The sequence below is a fragment of the Leiobunum rupestre genome, chromosome 1 (assembly GCF_980474605.1).
Source record: "Leiobunum rupestre chromosome 1, qqLeiRupe1.1.hap1, whole genome shotgun sequence".
In the NCBI taxonomy this organism is placed as follows: domain Eukaryota; kingdom Metazoa; phylum Arthropoda; class Arachnida; order Opiliones; family Sclerosomatidae; genus Leiobunum; species Leiobunum rupestre.
Window position 1 is genome coordinate 27,895,499 of NC_143384.1, and position 19,528 is coordinate 27,915,026.

The 19,528-nt window shown below is 34.6% G+C and overlaps 2 protein-coding genes across 2 annotated transcripts; one reads left to right on the forward strand and one right to left on the reverse strand.

The window, feature by feature from the left end:
* Positions 1-445: 445 nt before the first annotated feature.
* Positions 446-1,711, forward strand: LOC149962033 (uncharacterized protein F54H12.2-like). The gene is made up of 2 exons (XM_090164367.1): positions 446-891; positions 1,024-1,711. The coding sequence occupies exons 1-2, from the start codon at positions 446-448 to the stop codon at positions 1,709-1,711; spliced, it is 1,134 nt and encodes a 377-aa protein (XP_090020493.1).
* A 2,846-nt stretch (positions 1,712-4,557) lies between these two features.
* Positions 4,558-9,155, reverse strand: LOC149962034 (uncharacterized). Its single transcript, XM_090164369.1, has 14 exons — positions 8,507-9,155; positions 8,315-8,448; positions 7,733-7,861; positions 7,533-7,674; positions 7,157-7,475; positions 7,000-7,100; positions 6,645-6,953; positions 6,465-6,587; positions 6,322-6,408; positions 6,149-6,259; positions 5,922-6,064; positions 5,486-5,862; positions 5,148-5,428; positions 4,558-5,087 (listed from the first exon to the last, which is right to left on the reverse strand). Exons 1-14 carry the CDS (start codon positions 9,153-9,155, stop codon positions 4,558-4,560), a joined length of 3,435 nt encoding a protein of 1,144 aa, XP_090020495.1.
* Between the last annotated feature and the right edge of the window lie 10,373 nt (positions 9,156-19,528).

Sequence of the window (19,528 nt, forward strand, 5' to 3'; positions counted from 1 at the left end):
AAGTTGGCTTCGGTGGTATACCCGTCTATAGAGGGTTAGCAACTCAGAAAGGTTACGGATTGGGCAATATATTAGCTTCTGCATTTAGATTCGCGGTACCGTTACTAAAAAAAGGTGCCTCGTATCTAGGGAAAAAACTTTTAAGTACCGGAGCTAAGGTAGCTACAGATGTTGTCAGCGGAATTCCCATTAAAACGGCGTTTAAAACACATTCTTTAAGTGCCGGAAAAGAAACCATAGCTTCCGCTGCCGATGAAGTTAAGAGAATGACAGGTTCCGGTTATAAAAAGAAACGTACTCGGCCTAAAAGTGCCAGTTTAGTAGCAGCCAAGTCGAAGAAAAGACGGTTTCATAAACGTTCCGATATATTTTCATAATTATGTCTCTTCTACATCCACATTCTACTGAATGTATGAATTCAGAGTTAGATTTATTTCAAGTGCCCATGACCCAGTCGTCGATCATCGGCGGTGAATGGGTACAGTATAGTCCAATATCAAATATCGCTGATAACGCTTCAATTACATTTTGTATTAGCGGTAATTCTGAAACCTACATTGACCTCTCTCAAACTCTACTACACGTTCAAGTTAAAATTACTAAAGATAATGGGGACCTTCCTCAAGCAGCGGTCGCTGGTGCAGGACAAGTGGCTGGAACTCCAGCTGATAACATCGCGCCTGAGAACTTGTTCTTACACTCGCTTTTTAGTGATGTACACGTTTTTCTTAACGAAAGGTCAATAACACCCTCCAGTCAAAATTACTCTTTTAAGAGTTTTATACAGACGCTTTTAACGTTCGGAGATTCTGCTAAACAAAGTTATTTAACGAGTTCACTGTTCTATCGAGACACGCCTGGAAAAATAGACTCTTATTTTGATAATGATGGGTTCGCGAAGCGTGCGAGTTTCGCACAAAAGGGTGTGATTGATATGATGGGTATTGTACATACAGACATATGCCAACAGCCGCGTTTTCTTTTAAATATGGTGGATTTAAAATTTAAATTCGATAAAAATAGAACTGCATTTTGCGTTCACTCCGATTCCAAATGTAAAGTCGAGATTTCATCAGCTTCACTTTATCTGAGAAAAATAAAAGTGATACCGGAGTTGTCGCTTGCTCACGCCAAAGCTCTGCAATACGGAACCGCTAAATATCCAATAACTCGTTCCGAGTGTACTTCATTTTCTATACCGAAGGGACTTATGGCTAGTGTGCAAGATCATTTATTCACGGGGCAAGTACCGAAAAAAATCGTTATCGGTTTTGTGGATCAGAGGGCCTTCTTGGGAGACTTAAAAAAGTCGCCATATAACTTCCAACATTTTGATTTGTCATGCATTGGTTTATATGTGGATGGCGGTAGCGTACCGCACAAAGCATTGGCTTTAAATTTTGAGGAAAATCAATATATTCAAGCTTATTGCAATCTATTCATTCAAACTAATCAATGGAATGTTGATGAAGGGAACCAGATAAGTCGCGAAGACTACGCTAATGGAAATTCTTTATTTGCGTATAATCTTACATCCGATCTGAACAGCAGTGCAAACCACTTTCATCTCGTGAAAAACAGTAATCTGAGATTAGAATTAAAATTCGCGAAACCATTACCTGAGACGGTGTCGGTAATAATTTACGCCGAATTCCAAAATTTAATTGAAATAGATAAGAACCGTTCAGTAATTTTTGACTACAGTAATTGATGGACTCACTTCAAATATCTAAAATTCTCGAAGTAGATAAGAATACTAGAAGTTTATTCCGAGGTGTGTTTGCCTCAGATAAATTACCTAAATATGTTAAATCATATCCTTCTTTGTTTATTGTGAATACTGATACTAGTAATGGTCCGGGTCAACACTGGATTGCAATATACTTTTCAAAAAGTTACAGTACAGAGATTTGGGACTCTTTCGGGAATCCACCAGACTACTTTAAATTTAATGATTTTGTTGAACGAAATAGTAAGACTGTAACTTTCAGTTCAAAGCAATTACAGAGTAGTACTAGTAATACATGCGGCGGATTTTGTGTCTATTTCGCTATAAACAGGTGTAATGGAATTGAAATGTATGAAATTGTTTCGAGGTTTAAGAATGATAAGAATGTAAATGAAAAAATGATAAAAGATTTTATGTACAAAAAGTATTCAATAAAGTGAAATATAATTTTATTATTCTGTTTACAAATGCTTTTAAAACAATATTTATTCATTTCTAAAATTGCAGATTTCGGGGTACTAATGCTCGTTCCACCTAAAGAGAATAATGTTTAAATTAAGGCACACTGAACAAGGTCGTAGCTAAGCAGAGCACGGATCTCTGGAGGCCACTGGTGTGTTATGTTCTAGGAGCACCAAAACATAATTTTCTATAAACAATTTAAATTATGTTAGGGGCACCAAACTAGCACTCGCTCAGGATGCAATTTCTGTTGGTTACGACCTTGGTACTGGATACTTAGTTATTTAAATATCTCACCCATATGTATTCTTGTAAAGAATGCATTTTCCAGCGGATTTCTTCTAGGTTTACTTCGTAATCAAATATTACTAGAACGGATCTATCCCTGAGTTCCGAATGAACTATGACTGCATCGGGGTGATTTGTCAAAGCTATGCATATAAGTCCATGCACGTCAGGTAAAAGAAATTCAGTCCAATGCTCCTCGTTTTGTCGTTCAGACTCCGCAAATGTTAACGAATATCTGAGAGCATAGACTGGTACAGAAGCCGACGCCATTTTACAATAATTTGATTTTGCACCGTTTATTGTTCCGTAAAAGAAAGAATGAATTTTACTTTACCCTGCAAAACCCTTTTATTATAATTTCAGGAGCTCCTATCTATTCATACTTTGGCCTAAGATTTATTTGGGAATATATTTAGAGTAGTTTGAAGATCTAAATAAACTTTTCATACTTAGACAAAATTTGAAATATTTTTTTAATCTGGTAGAAAATACAGAAACTTGGGTTTTCAATTTAAGCCACTTGAACCGAAACCTTTATTTCCTCTAGCAGTTTCACCTAGTCCCTGTATAAAATAATACTTTAAAAAAGCATTATTACGTTATAAACAGACTTACAGTACACTCTACGGCTTCCGGATATAGAACCCGCTCACAAATCAACTGCGCCACTTTGTCACCCCTCGATATTTTGAACACATGTTGGCTGTGATTAATCAAAATTACTCCAACAGGACCAGTGTAATCCCTATCGATTACACCTGCCATAACATCGATGCCGCTGCGTATTGCCAGACTGGAACGCGGCGCTAATTTTTTAATTCATAGAATGAATTAAAGGTAAATAATTTTAGCAACCATAAATAATTACCTATACGTCCATATGTACCCTCAGGTACCTCAATACATATATCCGTTTCAACTAAAATTCTCTCTCCGGCGGGTAATTCATAACAATACGCGCTACGTAAATCTAGACCCGCCGACTCCACCGACGCCCGTGTTGGCGTAAAAGCGTTTGCCGAAAGTTTAACAAATTGAAGTTTGTTTCTAGAGTCCATTTCCCCGGTATTAGTAAATATTTTATACAAATTAACTTCTAAGTTTAAGGGAAATATGAATTTAGCTCACAAATAAAATCCTTTTATAGTACTTTGAAGGACTCTTCGTACGTTTTGAACTTTAGTAAAATTACAAACAATAATCTAAGATGCCCTTTAAAGTTAAATTCCTTATAGTACTTTGAAGGACTCTTCGTACGTTTTGAACTTTAGTAAAATTACAAACAATAATCTAAGATGCCCTTTAAAGTTAAATTCCTTTAGAAATTATCGGTAAAACCACTTATTTCAAGTATTTTCACAATCCGTTTGGCTTAATAGTTTTGATTAAAAAATACACGAAGATTTAGTATATAAATCGAGGACCAAAGTGAAGAAAATTAATGTTCCCCTCAAAGCCGTCTTAAAATGGGAGAAAATAAGAATGTTGAAAAAACGTCTTTACGTTTTACTTTTTTTCCGGAAAAATGTGAAATTTTTGATTTTAAATTTAGGGAAATGAAGGAATTCATAAGTTTTGTTTTTAATTGGAAAGACAACGTGATAGAAAACGAAGAACAAAATTCGTTAGATTTAGTTCTACCGTACCCCAAGAGCACGGAAAACGCTCGGAAGATGTTGGGGACAGCATCCAATTTCATAGAGGTAAATATTTAAATTTTCAATTAAAAATTGCAAATCCTATGATATTATTATCATTAAGGTGGTAAGGCTGGACCCGAATATGTCTAAAGACGAAACCGATCGTGCAATTCGCTTCGCTCGTCTTTTTGGATCACCTTCCGTTTCCGGAAATAGGGGGGACGTTGCTGAAGATGGTGCACAAAAACATTCCTCTACAAAACGCTTTACACCGTACCAAAAAAAATAAAAAATAAAATGTAATTTTTTATGCTTTATTAAATGCATTTTTGACTATGGTACTATAATGTACGAAATTATTTTTCTTTTTCTTTGATAATTAATATAATACACTTAGGGAGTGTACGTAATACAAATTTAATAGATAACTTTAAGGAATTATTTGATATCTTTATGTCCATGAGCCAGGGTGCGGATTCCACAAGGTAAGATATACCTTTTATCGTCATTAGGTGATAGACACAATTTTCGTATGTTGAGTGTGAATAGGTTATGTTTGAAACTGGCAATACGTTTCATGTCGACTAATGTGAGTTGTTGATCAAACAGACATCTTTCATAATCCTCATGGCGAATGACGTTTCTTATAACATTTTTAGCTATTCCCTTGCAGACTTTTTTATGATTTAGTATTGACTCCAGCGATTTCCCCAAAAACATCTCCTTTTCTATTTCGCTTTTAGCTTTCGATTCACCATACAGTTTCAAGGAATATAATTTTGGACGGAGTCCAACAAAGCTCTGAATTAGTTTTTCATTCGTTTCACTTTTAAATTTCCCCAATTCTTTTTTATTTTTGATGGAATAGAGGAAGTGGGTTGAGGGGAAATCAGAAAAATCGAAATATTCCTCATATTTTTCGAGGTCTCTGTACAAATCCTCGGTTTGTATGTTGTAGGTTAGACTATCTATAATAGAAAATTATATTAAAGCGCCTGAAATAAATTTGTACGTTTTTTATGTGGTACCTGTATCTGTGAAGAGTAGAGTGGCTTTACTGTCGTATTTTTGTTTTATAAAACCGTAATGGAACTGGTACATAAACAACTTGGATAAATCAAGGATGCTGAAACCAGTATAAATTGGTCGGTTGAGCTTCAGTTTTATTCTTTTTTTATGAACTCCGGCTAAATCCTCGTTAAATATTTTGAAATGATCAAACGTCGGTGAACTGGCCACCTTTAACATTCTATCAGCTTTGTGTATAAGCTCAAAGTTAATATGTTTACGTAAGTTTTCCATAGTTTTCCTTTGAAAAGAAAAATAGTTAGTTTTACTTTAATTAATTAAATTTTAGATCACTTACCCGAAAACGGAGTTAACCATCAACTTCCAGAAGTTCTTTTCAAAGGTATTTTTAGCCATTTTCCTTTGCTCGGTATTAAATCTAACATATTTTTCGAGCCATTTTCCTTGAGTGAATGACAAAACTCGATGTACTTTGGATATTTTCATCCCCAACTCTACATAATATTTTAAGTTACGATAGTGCACTACGTATTTCTCTTTATTGTTTAAATTAGGGAGAAGCTTTGGTAGACTAGACTTCTCCTTAATATTTAAATGTTTTAAAAGAGCTTTAGAGTACGGGGATAACATATCGCGCGTTATGACCTTAGATTCAGCGGCTAAGGGAAGGTCATTGTGTAATTCATGTAATTGTGTTGGATAAGTTAAATCAACCTGAAAGTGATAACAATAATAAAAATTGTAAATATCAAGTTCAATTGAATAGTTCATACCTCTAAAATGTATCCGGTTACAGAATCGTCTGGAATATTTTGAATATTATCTCCAACCAACTGTAAGTCTTCGTCGTGTACCCATTGAAAATCACCTAGAGGTAGTGCCTCACACATAGCAGTGCCATATAGATTATTACAATCTTACGTCGATAAAATAATAGAACAAATTATTAGCATAAAAATTAAACAAATCATTAATATAAAAATAAAATAAATTATGTTACCTAAATAACATATATAGCTACTATCAATAGTTTTATCAAAAGATTCGGGCATATATTTGTTATTAGCCTCTGAATATCTAGTGGATATCATAGACACACCACCTCTTATACCTATAAAATTATATATTTATAAAATTAGTTAATTGTATAGTTAAATTTAATAATTAAAATACCTTTCTCAATAAATAAGTGTTGATCTATATCATCTAAAAGATCAAGACGAACTTCAGTCATCTTCAACGCCGCTTGCCAAGCTAAACCTAATTAAAAGCGTATTAATTTTAATAATATTTATAGGAAGATAATAAAGCCACACCTGGTGCCGTGTACGCGTGAGCGGGATCCAATTTAAAATTGGTCATGGAAAGGGTTCGAAAGTTTTCAAACACGTCCGCTAACAGCAACGCATCGCATTTTACATAGAGTTTAGTGTATTCACCTAACACAAAAATTAAACATAATGCATTTGAAATATATTATTTAAAGGTAATTTCACCTAAAGTGGGAATATTGAAGATTTCCCAAACATTTTGAGCGTGTAAATAATCAGCTTCCAAAATATGCTCTCCTTTAAGGGAACTGTAGAACGCCTTTCGAGGCGGTAAGGTTTTATCCTGAAACTTAGTTTCGGTATCCAGATATTCATAAGGGAAAACTCCCTTCCTCAATAACAACTGAATTTTTTCGTTGTCAAAATATTTCCCAATGATAGGAAATTTACTTGGTCCTTCCTTCGCTAGATTCGAAACTAAATGTTCTAGCGAATCAGGGAGGAAACGAAAACTGTCTAGGAATCTGAAAGACCCTATAAACACAATTTTATTTTAGTCATGTTTTTAATAAAATATTACCCAAAGAGAGAGAAATATAAGTTTCGTCTGTAGAGGGGATGCAGCTAAGTTTTTGATTCTTATATCGTCCAATATCTTTACATATTAAGTGGAGATCATATCTACGTTGTTTTTAAATTTTATTATAATTTTTTTAGTGTTCAACTATTTAACTTACCGGCTTAGATTATGAATGAAAATGGGGATGAAATCTGGAACCTTTAATTTTAGATTACAGATAGCGTGGCTCGGTCCTCTGTATTTCCCCGTAAAATGGCAATGATCTCGCACTGGCGACGAATCCGATTGGTTAAGTGGCATTCGACAAATGTAGCAATCTCGAGCGGTGCGAAATTGTTGTTCTTCCTCAGAAGTCATAATTATCGGTACGTTGGTCTTTAGAAGGACAGTTAGTTCTTTCTCCAATTCCAGTAACGCTTCAATAAATTTCGAAGTCGCGTCCAAACCTAGGTAACAGTCGTTTCGAACAGGTGCACCTAATATATATCACCATTAAAATTCATATATACGGCTTGTAATCGGTAACTTCTTACCATCTGGTCCTACAAGAACCCAAGAATACCCGCAGCTGATGTGCTGGTTTAATTTTGTGGTGTTTGACATGTTAGGGTCTGGATTACAACCTTGAAATTTGGGGAGGATGGACTCGAAGTCGGCGTACAAAGTGTACCCCACCTACGCATTTGATTATAAAATAAATAATAACTCTTATTATTCGGATATTATAACTAACCTTAATTTCCCAAGCAATCTTCTCATAGGATAGAACCTTATCTTTCGGGAAAAATGTTTTCTGCGCACCATGAGGTGTACACTCTTCGATATGAGAGTTGCGTCGTAACTGAACCGGTGTAAGCATAGCCTTATAAGACATTAAAAGTAATAAAGTAGTCCACCTCGTACAGATATTAGTCTAGAACATTAATTACCTGCAATAATATGACGTACCTCGATGCTTATTTAAGTGTTGTAAAAGTTTGCTGAGGCTGCGTATTAAGCAGTAATGTTTGTACTCCCCCCGGGAAATTAGTAAAAGGTCAACTTCCCTATCTTTATTGCATTTGTTTGTACTGACAAAAAGTGGATATAGATCCCCCGCAAATCCAAACACGTTTATTGATAAATTATTATTTAACTCAAATTTTTTAAGAACTCGAGAGCTTAATTCAAAGGGAAAAACCACGCCACTCGTATCCAGTTCGTTCTCGTATGGACGATATTTAGAAACACGATTAGGATTGTCTTTCTTATTAATAGGGTACAGCTTTGCCAGTATTGACCACAAAAAACATTTTTCATCATCCGTATTTTTTACGTTGAGAATTGCATGACGTTTAGCTAATTTTGGGGGTATTTCTAGAAATGACGAGGTATGACCACCGCGTAAGGGCTGATACGATGTGATATTTAGTTCAGCATACAGCAGATGATCGATTACCCAACCTGATCCTATATTGAAAATAATATATTTAGTTTCAACGGTAAACAGACTAAAAAATTAAAATACCTGATCCCTCAAAGTTTTCAGCGGCGGTTTGAATTGCCTGCACGCAATCGTCCATCTGATCCTCTATGACGTCAGACATCAGAGTGGTATACATAGTGCTGCGAAAATATGGGCGTACTTCCGCTGATTGTTCATCGCCAGTTAATGGTCGCGAATACACGGCTCTAACTATTAAAAACCATTTAACACCGCGTCTATTTTGAAGCTGTTCCATCAAAAAATCTCGAAAAGCGCACCTATGATTGTTAATAAACATAGCAACATCAATATCGTATTCTTCCGCATTGAAGCGGACAGACGCTAACGTATTGTTTAAGGCCCGAGCAAAACTAGGGGACCCTGGAGGTGTCTCATCAAGAGTAGGTGAAGTCGGCTCTGGGGCTGGTGAACGTGTGGATGTGGATTGTATTGGATCTGGAGTGGACGGTCTCGAAGAACTATGTGTTGGATTGGGAGTTGAGGGACCCGGTTTGTCTAGATCATGCACACGCTTATGTCGTGTTATATGCTCTAGTCTAGTAAAGCTCCTATCACACACCTCACACTTAAATTTTTTGTCCCCATGTTGTTCTTGAATGTGGCGAGTTAGACTTCTTTTTATATTGAAATTTTTTTCACAAATAGGACATGAATGATTCGCTTTAGGCATACTAAAAATATGGATACGCTAAGAGTGAATAGACTAACCTTTAATGACTACGACATTTTCAGGAACCCCATTTTATATTAAACACAAGTGTTTTGAATGTCGCTCTTGGGGTGTATCTAATCACAAAACGAGAATTCTCAAGATTAGTGTCTTGAGAAACGATATGTATCTTACAACATCGGAAAACGATACGCGTTCCATATTAAACTTCGAACATCAATATGATCAAATCTAATAGATATGAATTTATCGCATCTTAAGTAGCGGTATGGAATTATCTCAAATCTCAAAACAAGATGGGTAGGCGTTATAAGATATGTTTCACTTCAACACCAAAAAGGAGGGGTAGGCACAGTTCCTTTTTATAACAGGGTGAATAGGTAGGGTCCCGTAGACTTAACATAGGGGGGGGTTTGAAGCCATACCCCCACTTCTATACTACTAATATCTTTGAAATTTTAGAGATAAGAAATTAAATTCATTGAAAAGCATGGTGCAATTGTAAGCTTACTTAATAACAAAATAACCTATCAGACCATAATTTTTTTCTTTTATACAATAAATAGTTTCGGTGCTGAAAAAAATATACTTCACAATAGAATACGAAAACTTTTAATCCGCCAAAAGGTTTTTTAGACCATGTCATTGAAATGTATAAAAAACTAAATTTATTCAAAATCATGAGGCATTTAGCTTTTTCAATATAAGAATGTTATACAAGGTGTCGTCATTTGATTGGCCCAGGCATTTTTCTCAAAAACTAATCCTTCTAGAAATGTGAAATTTTCGGAATTTACTCTCTCGGTGGAGATCGTTGTTATTTGTGAATTTCAGAAAAATCGTGAAAATTGTCACGGTTTTAGAATTTGTAGTTTTTGAACGCTAGGTGGAAGTCGAAAAGTTTCAATGAGTAAGTTGTAGAGCCTACTCAAAAACCATTAATGGAGTTGGTGCGGTCTAAATCGTACCTTTTTTCACTGAAATAATAGGTCATGAAAAATAACAAGTTGGTACTACCCAAATGTTTTTACGCCTCATGTTATTGTAATGATTGTCTGTGAAAAATGAACATGATTTGAGCCAAATCATTGTTTTACCTTTACAAATTAAGTGTTAGAACAATTTTATAAGGAATTACGGTAGGACCCCGCACATGTTATCTAGGGACAAAAAGTTGGTGTTTTTTATTAAACAAGAAAAGGTAGTTTTTAGGGTCTACAAAATGTCTAATTTATGCCAACTGAATTTCCGAAACCTTTTTTTTTGCACTTCTGATTCGTTTAAAATGTGGGTCCGTTTTAGTATTTAGAGTGCCGCCGCTTTGTTTGAAAAACATTATCTCTACGTAATCTACTAATATGGAAGACACAGTCATCGCCTACTTTAGCGCTTACCTTCGAGCGAGTATAAGAATGGCATGCTCCGATTTGGACTTGTCAAAATATTATGTCTGGAGTGTCCTTAATCACCATAAATTTATCCCATTCCGTGCCACGCTCTACCAAGCACTTCACGATGGTGATCAGCGCCTTAGGTTGGATTTCGGTAACTGGTTCAGTACCATGGCGGATGTCAACGAAGATTTCCCCCGTTTGATCCTGGCGTTCGACGACTGTTCCTTTGGAAGGGACGGCCCATTTAACCGCCAGAATAACCATATGTGTAATTCCTTATAAAATTGCACTTGTTCTAACACTTTACAAATTTAGTGTTAGAACAAGTGAAATTTTACTAGAATGGACCCACATTTTAAACGAATCATAAGTGCAAAAAAAAGGTTTCGGAAATTCAGTTGCCATAAATTAGACATTTTGTAGTCCCTAAAAACAAATTTTTCTTGTTTAATAAAAAACACCAACATTTGGTCCCTAGAGAACGTGTGCGGGGTCCTACTGTAATTTCTTATAAAATTGCACTTGTTCTAACACTTAAATTGTAAAGGTTAAACAATGATTTGGCTCAAAACATGTTCATTTTTCACATACAATCATTACAATAACACGAGGCGTAAAAACATTTGGGTAGTACCAACTTGTTATTATTCATGACCTATTATTTCAGTGACAAAATGTACGATTTTGACAATCCCAACTCCATTTTTGGTTATCGAGTATGCTCTACAATTTACTTCTTGAAACTTTTCGTCTACCACATAGCGTTCAAAAACTACAAATTCTAAAACCGTGAAAAATTTCACGATTTTTCTGAAATTCACAAATAACAACGATCTCCCGCGGGAGAGTACATACTGAAACTTTCACATTTCTAGCAACTATAGTTTTTGAGATCAATGCCTCGGCCGATCAAATGAAGACACCCTGTATTAGACCAGAAATTTTTATTCTTAACATATAATTTGTTTTTTGGTTGAGAGAAAGCACCTATCATTTGAAAAACTTTACGTTATTGATTATTTTATAAATTTTTGGAGTAGAGAAATTAAATTAATCTTTAATCATGGTGCAGTTAGCTTTCTTAATAACAAAATAATATTCCAGACAAGACATTTATTCTTCTTCCATTAATATTTTTGTTTAATAGAAGAACACATCTTTAGAAAAATAACAGATTATTGTTAGTTTAATTAAAAAATATTTTTAACATTTTAAAAAACAATCAAATTATTTAAAAATCCTGTGAAATAAGCTAAATTAATATCAGATATTTCAGACCATAAAAATTATTTTCTTTAAGAAAGCATGATTGATAATAAGGAAAATTGAGGTTTAAAAATTGTCACAATTTAATTCAAGGAATTTATATTTCAGAAAATGTTACACTCTCCGGGTCGTGTTTATGAGAAATAGTAACTTATTATTTTATAATATTATCAATTGTATAAAAATTAAGAATAATTTCAGAATACTTAAAACGTAAATACTGCAACTAGCTCGGCTTAATAGGAAAATAACAATGGCGTTGTTGGCTAGATGAGAGGCAACTTTATCGTCTAAACATCATTTGTTTTACTTAAACAGTTGGTTTAAAATCTAAACAGCAAGTTTAGTTTAACGTTTATTTTTGGAGGTGTTTAAAATTTATAAGCTATAGTTGTGCCATAACGCTTAAAATGCGTTTAATATGTTGGCGGTTAGGTTTTAAACTCGAAAGGGTTTAGTATTTAGATGATTTTTTCAACCGTCTAGAAAAAACATGTGTTAGGAACACATACATTAAACGATTTTTTCTTTAAAGATATTAAAATTAATTTTTATTACTTGAGTCGGATTTTCAAAGAGGATTATAGAATTATCCAAATACTTTCTTGATTATTTAATTTCATTTATGATATTAATTAAAACAAATTTTTCGATTTTTAGAAAGTAGACGAGCTAAACAAATATGTAAGTTGGGAAATAAATAAGATGAAGATCGAATTATAATATTTATTATAACGATTTTTAGGAGTATCCACGTGTGCATAATGAAACACAGTCGACGCACATTTGGTGCGAAAACATGGTGCAAATGAATATCTTCAGAGACCGGTGCGATGAAGAAACAGTAAAAATTCTTTGCACTCATCTATTTATCGCTAGGCTAGGCTAATAAATCAGCTAGGCTAATACCCAAGGCACCACCTTAGGCCTAAGTCATCAAGCGACTTTTGAAGCCTTTAATTTAGGTGGCCGGGTTACAATGCGTAGGAGGGTGGTGGCAAGCCCTGCATGCCACGAGATCGAGCCAACAGCTCCCTACACTAACTATTACCGTTAACCTCGACAAGTTTTTATGGAAGGGGAAACCGAAGAACTCGGGGGAAAACCCCTTAAACCAGTGGGGAGAGAACTTGCAAACTCAACGCAGAAGGAGTTGTTCCGAGTTTTCACCCAGTGCCACAAGCTGGGATCGAACCCGGCTCCTCTTGCTGCGAGGCGAAAGTGCTAACCACTCCGCTAAAGGTGTGAAATATCTGCTTTACTAGGAAGGTAGAAAAATATTATATTTCTCTAAGTGTTCAATTGATCTGTTTCAGATATATTGAAGGCATTCGCTAAAGCCAAACCGAAAGGAAAGCCATGCTTTAATGTATGAACATTACTCCATTTATTATAAACTATAATGTTTTTAGGGTGGTCCATATTTTTGAGTTGATTTTAAGCCATACCCTCTAATAAATTTTCAATGTATGAAAACATGTTTCAAAGATAATTTGGGTGAATTGTGCAAATTTAGAGGTAGCACAATGATCTTTAAAATTACTGATACCTTAACATTGTTATAAGCGATGAATTTTCAACTTAATTTATATTTAATGAGTTACTCATTGGTAATGTAATAACTACTGTAATAATATTACACAAAAGGAAATCTATGAAACCCATTATCATACTTTAAAGGCCTAGTTTCAGATAATTTCATCCCCCAGTGTCGAAAAAGGGGTCAAACATCTTTTTACTTTTCCCTTCGCTATCCCCGTATTGATAGCGGCGGTCACCTCGTAATTCGGACTTCGCGGTTCTCAAGGGCATTGTAACTGCTGAAAATTTTGACAGCGCTAACAATGCCGGACTTAATCCTTCCACATGGAGAGGTCGGGAGAGCGAGCTGACCTGTCGCTATCAATGGTGGGGTTTCGAGGTGGAAGTAAAAAGGATGGTTGAACCTTTTTTTGGCAAAGAGGGGTGAGTTTAAGTTTCAAACAAAAACCAATTTTGCTACAATAAGAGTACTTAGAATATTTCATTTTCGGATAAAGTTAATCTTTTTACAACTCAATAACATTAAAAAAAATTGCCTTTTTTTGTTATGCTGAGATATGGAGAAAATTTGAGGCTCATTACGCTACCATTTAATGTGGCGCACATCATCCCAAAATTCATACGTTGAAACAAAATTAGAGGGTAATTTGAACATAATAATAAGCTAAGGACCGCCATATTGAATTTATTTCCACTTAGAGAGAAAAAGTATTTATGGGCTCATTTTTTGCGTTACACCCAGTCAGTCTTATGCTAGAAGAGTAAGCCCAATTGCCCTAAAAATCAAGTCAGCCGGGTATCTTATTGGCTCTCTAAAACGTCTGTTTTCCGAAGCGATTGAAGCAAACACCGGTGTCTTCTTGCCATCCCCCTTTCACGCCGATAAGAAAAAGGACCATCAAAATTTTAAGATTATCATTATCTCTATATACAAATTAATACACTTTTGATTGGTGCTTTCAACGGCCAACTAATCAGATTATTCAGATTGTAATTATCGTGTGTCTGATTAAAATCGGTTTGTCAGAGTTTAATAATATATCAATCAGCAAATTGTAATTGATTAATCATCTACATGTACAGTAACCAATCTGGAGTGATTTTCTACAACGTTACGGAACATATTTAAACCTGCTGTTCTCCAATTTCAGAGTGTTTAAGTTCTCATTTCAAACCTTTTTATCCATATTACTTCATTAAACACTAAGAAATTAGACCTTATAAACTCTACTTTCACACCTTTGTAGGCTTTAATACATTTTATTTTTTTTTAATTTATTCAATACGTCTTAATATGTTAACCATTAACATGGCCAAATAGGTGTTTCAATGAAAAATTATCTCTCTGCTTTGCCCCCCTTATAAAACGCGATGGGAAAATACGGAGATAAGGTGTCTGAACTGCGCATGCGTCTTTGGCGTTTCAGGGGATGATGGGATATGAGTATCTCCAGCAGCAATATCGTCTGTAGACGCTAGGTCTCGGCTTAACGGGTCTTTCCTGTGTTTACTATTTCACTTTTTTAATGTCCAAAAGGTAAAAATATATTTTTATTTAATGACTTGCTTTATAATGCTAATAACTAACGTACTATTTAATTATATATAGCGCTTAAATTCTGTAAACACGGAGGACGTTATCAACACAACCCAACGCTGCCAAGGTTGAATTTGAGAAAAGAAGTTAAAAGAAATGAAACGGAAAATTAATTGAGTCCAAAGATAAAGCCATGCCAACAAATCGAAAGAAATTCCCCGGAAATTTTAAAAATATTAGCTAATATTCCCCAAAATAAAACAAATACATCAACCTGGAAAAGGAAGTTAGATCTACAGGAACTTGAAACTACAGAACAAACTCTTGCATCTACATATAGAAAATCATCATCATTTTTAGCAACCAAAAAATTTCTAAAAAGAGTCTCCTAGTTGAAGAATTTACCCAAAGGACCTTGGACCAAACAATTGATTCACCTTCCAAAAGAATAAAGAATTAATATCATTTTCGAGTACTTTCAGGTAAACAACGCTACGAAACATTAAGAAGATGGAAATAGAATGGTTAAACCAGGAAAGGTCAGAAGTGTTTTTCTGTGCACAGTTCGAAATTCACTTTTCGTGAAATGTGCCATTACATCATCCTACAGCTCAAAAGAATATACAGGGCGTCTCAATTTGCTCGATCAGGCCATTTTTCTCAAAATGTATTTATGCTAGGGTTCTGAAATTTTCGGGGTTTATTTGTTAGGTATGGAAGGCTTTGGTTACTAAATTTCAGAAAAATCGAACGATTTTGTGCCGTTTTGGAAAATTTATTTTTTCACCGGTAGGTGTCACGCAAAATGTTATAGGGCATAGTCGAAAGTTTAAAAATAATTTTGGTCCGGTTGAAAAAGACCTATTTTTCACTGAGTTTGGAGGTCGGGGGAAAAACAAGTTGTACTAGCAGGCAATAGGAGTAAAAACGCGAACAAGTAAAGAGACCAATAAGTAGGGGAGAAAACTAAGCTTTAATGAAGAAAAATATGCGGTACTTCGGCCGATAGGCCTTCAAGGCGAAAAACTTTAATACGACTAACCGACAATTTGAAAATGTTTAAAAATATTAAAGACCTGATCTCGAGTGTAAAGAGGCATACTAGACAACAATCGGCCAAGCTGAGATAATGTTTTAACTTTGAAATCGCTTTAAATACTACTCAGACAATTGATATTTCACGTTAAAAAACAACAAAAGAAAAATAAGCGTAATTTTTGGTCTACAAATCTTTGTTTGATGATCTTACTCGTAACCACGTCGAAATGGAAGACGCGGTCTTTGTCTACTTTGTCTAATTAGGTGTTGAACGTAATAATTTTCTTTAACAATAACTTTTTGCAGATCTGATTATTAACTACATAGCTGAAAGCATAAGTTCCCTAAAATAAATGTACATGTGTTGTGATTATGTACGATTGTTTACGTTAAAGGCTATTGCCTGCTAGTACAACTTGTTTTTTTCCCCGACCTCCAAACTCAGTGAAAAATAGGTCTTTTTCAACCGAACCAAAATTATTTTTACACTTTCGACTATTGAAACATTTTGCGTGACACCTACCGGTGAAAAAATAAATTTTCCAAAACGGCACAAAATCGTTCGATTTTTCTGAAATTTAGTAACCAAAGCCTTCCATACCTAACAAATAGCCCCTGAAAATTTCAGAACCCTAGCATAAATAAAGTTTGAAAAAAAATGTCCTGATCGAGCAAATTGGGACACCCTGTATAGTCCAACTCTATTTGGATATCGTAAAAGAAGTAGTTTTAGAGATCTATTGTCAATGCCCCTGCAGTTCTGCAGGCATTTGCAAACATGTAAGCGCAATTTTATTTTATCTCTGTAATTGTAAAGTTTATAAACTAATTTACATTTAAGATGAGGTAGCATGCACCGAGGGTGAAAGGCAATGGAGAAATCCCACCAATTATATCTCAAAGCTTCAAAGTAAAAATTTTGCTGAACTGAACTCTGTTTGACATAAACTTAAACAGGAATCAAATGTAAAACGCTCGCAAGGAGTCTCAAAATATATTATTTGCCATTGCTAAAGGATGATGAATATGACCCCGATAATGTCAAGTTGAAAGATAGAATTCAAATTTATGGTGATAATCTGGGGCCAAGAAGAAAAATGGCCAAAAAAATCTTTTCGAGAGTGATTTTGCTCCTGCCAAACCTCCGGCTTCTCAAGTGCGCAATGATGAAGTGCATATATCTATTTCAGAAGCAAGTAAAGAATTGGAATCTTTAAGGGGATAAATACCTTTTCCAAATATATGTTCAAGAGATCTGCTTTATCCCGAAAAATGTTTAATAACGCTTCAACAAGCAAATGATTTAGAACGGCTAACAGGTGACCAATCTGACAAAAAAATCAGAAAATTGGCAGCTTTGGGAACGTGAATGGGGAATAAGAATAACATTTTAAAATTTGGGCAAGTAATTTAAAGACTCTAAGTTGTCACCCAACCGTATATGGAGACTATCAGAAAAGGGGCAGATACAGACCAGAATGCTTACGTTTAAGAAGGAATATATAATGAAGTAAATGCTATCACAATGTATGAAAATTTTAAAAATGGACTAGTCAAGACTTTCAAAATAGGGTTTTGCGCGAATCTCTCCTTTCCAATATTGGGTGCCTCACCTGGCCGTTTGTGTATTGATAGCAGAGTTAAAGAGCATGGTTTTATAGAATTAAAAAATATTCAAAGTTCAACAACTAGGGCTGTCAATAAAAACAAGCCATTGAAAAAAGCACGCTCTATGCTTGAAGATTGACAAAGATGGCACGATAACATTAAAGGAGAACCATAATTACTACCATCAAGTACAACGTCAGCTCGTTTACTGGTTTCCAATGGTGTGATTTATTTGTAGTCACTGGCGAAGACGTTTTCTGTCAAAGTATAAAATTCAACGAAATTTTCTTGAGTCAAAAGATGATTCCTTAACTCTGTGATTTTTATTTTAAACATTTTGTAAAAGAAGTGATAAAAGGCATAGGTGATTAAGAAGCATTAGAATAAGTTCCTTTTTATTTAAAAATAATTTTCAATACAATGAATAAAAATTCGTTACATAATAAAAGCTTTCTTAATAATGTTTATTTTAAAATTGTTAGGTATAATAGATTTAGGACCGGCTGTTTATAAAAATAAAATAATAAAAATAATCAGCTAGGCTACTACCCAAGGCACCACCATAGGCCTAAGTCATCAATCGATTTTAAAGAAATTAATATCACTTTCAAGTGAGGTATCAGGTTCTACTGATGTATCAGTTTCATTATATTTCTTGAACATTCTATCCCGTTCGTTAACTAGGTTTGATCAATAACAACATATCATCCAGAATTTATTAATTTGGTCTTTCGAAGTGTTAGGAAAAAATATTTGAGAATCTTTATTTTTATTTCTCCTATTACCCGTTTAATGTAGATGCGCAAAATTTCCATTTATCTTGTTTTCTCAACCTCTGCTTTGAAAAGATGTTTTTCCCTCATAAAATGGTGGTATATTTAACTTTACCCCCCCTGCGTTCTAATTCCTCTTCTATGATGAAACGACGGTCAACCATCAAACTATCACCTTTTTCTAGCATGTCCATTAAACAACTGTCTATCGTAATTTCTTTATTAGAAATTCTATCAGGTGCTGACTGACACGAAGCTTACAAATCCATTAGGCGTTATACCTAGTAGACATTTTGCGGTGTTGTGCTTTTTGTATTGTGAATATGTTTAACTCTGAGTTGTATAGTGGTTGGATTTGGCAATGAAGAGTTCTGAGCAGTCGATTGTCAAACGAGTTGAACGGTTTAGTTCTTTAAATGGGGCTCGCATTTATTCATTCACAACCTTTCGTGATGGCCAAATTTGTAAGCGAGTCAATCTTCGGTGCAAAAAGTCCACCCATGTTACTCATATGCTACTAACAGTTTGTAGACTGATTCCAAATCTATAACCTAAATCTTCTTCTAGTAAACCCACTCTTATGCAGCACAGCACCAAAAACATGTGGTTTTTGAAACCCAACGCAGGAACTCTACCCTGGCTAAACTCATTTCTTGTTTTTCTTACGCACGTAAGTTTTAACATTTTTGTAAAAGTGCAAATTTGGAAAATCGTCCTCAAGAAATTAAAAAAACCGTTAAACTCTTCTTCAATGTGAAAACCTGTGTAAACCTTCAAGTGTTGGTTATTTTTGGAAATGCAAAACTTATCTTGTGAAGTATTCACTTTATCTATCTTTGCTACCTTCTTCCGTAACAATCTTTCAAAATTTCATATGGTTATACGTGGCTCAACTATTTCTTATTGACGTTTAGCCAGTTTATCTTCTAACAAAGCTATTTTTGCTAGTTCGCTCCTCTGATTAAATGACCGTAATTGAAGATGTTTTCCTGAATAGTACAGTTGGTATAATAATAAGTGTGATAATTGGTAGAACAATTTGAACTCCCTTAAATCAAACCAATCTCCTTTAAACATTCCTTAAAGTCAACAGTAACATTTGCCCCAACATAAGGAATACAGATTTCACGTTCCATTGTGATTGAAATACGTTCCGGAAACACATAGTTTCCAAAGAATATAGTTAACTTTGTACTTTTTGTTTAATACCATCTT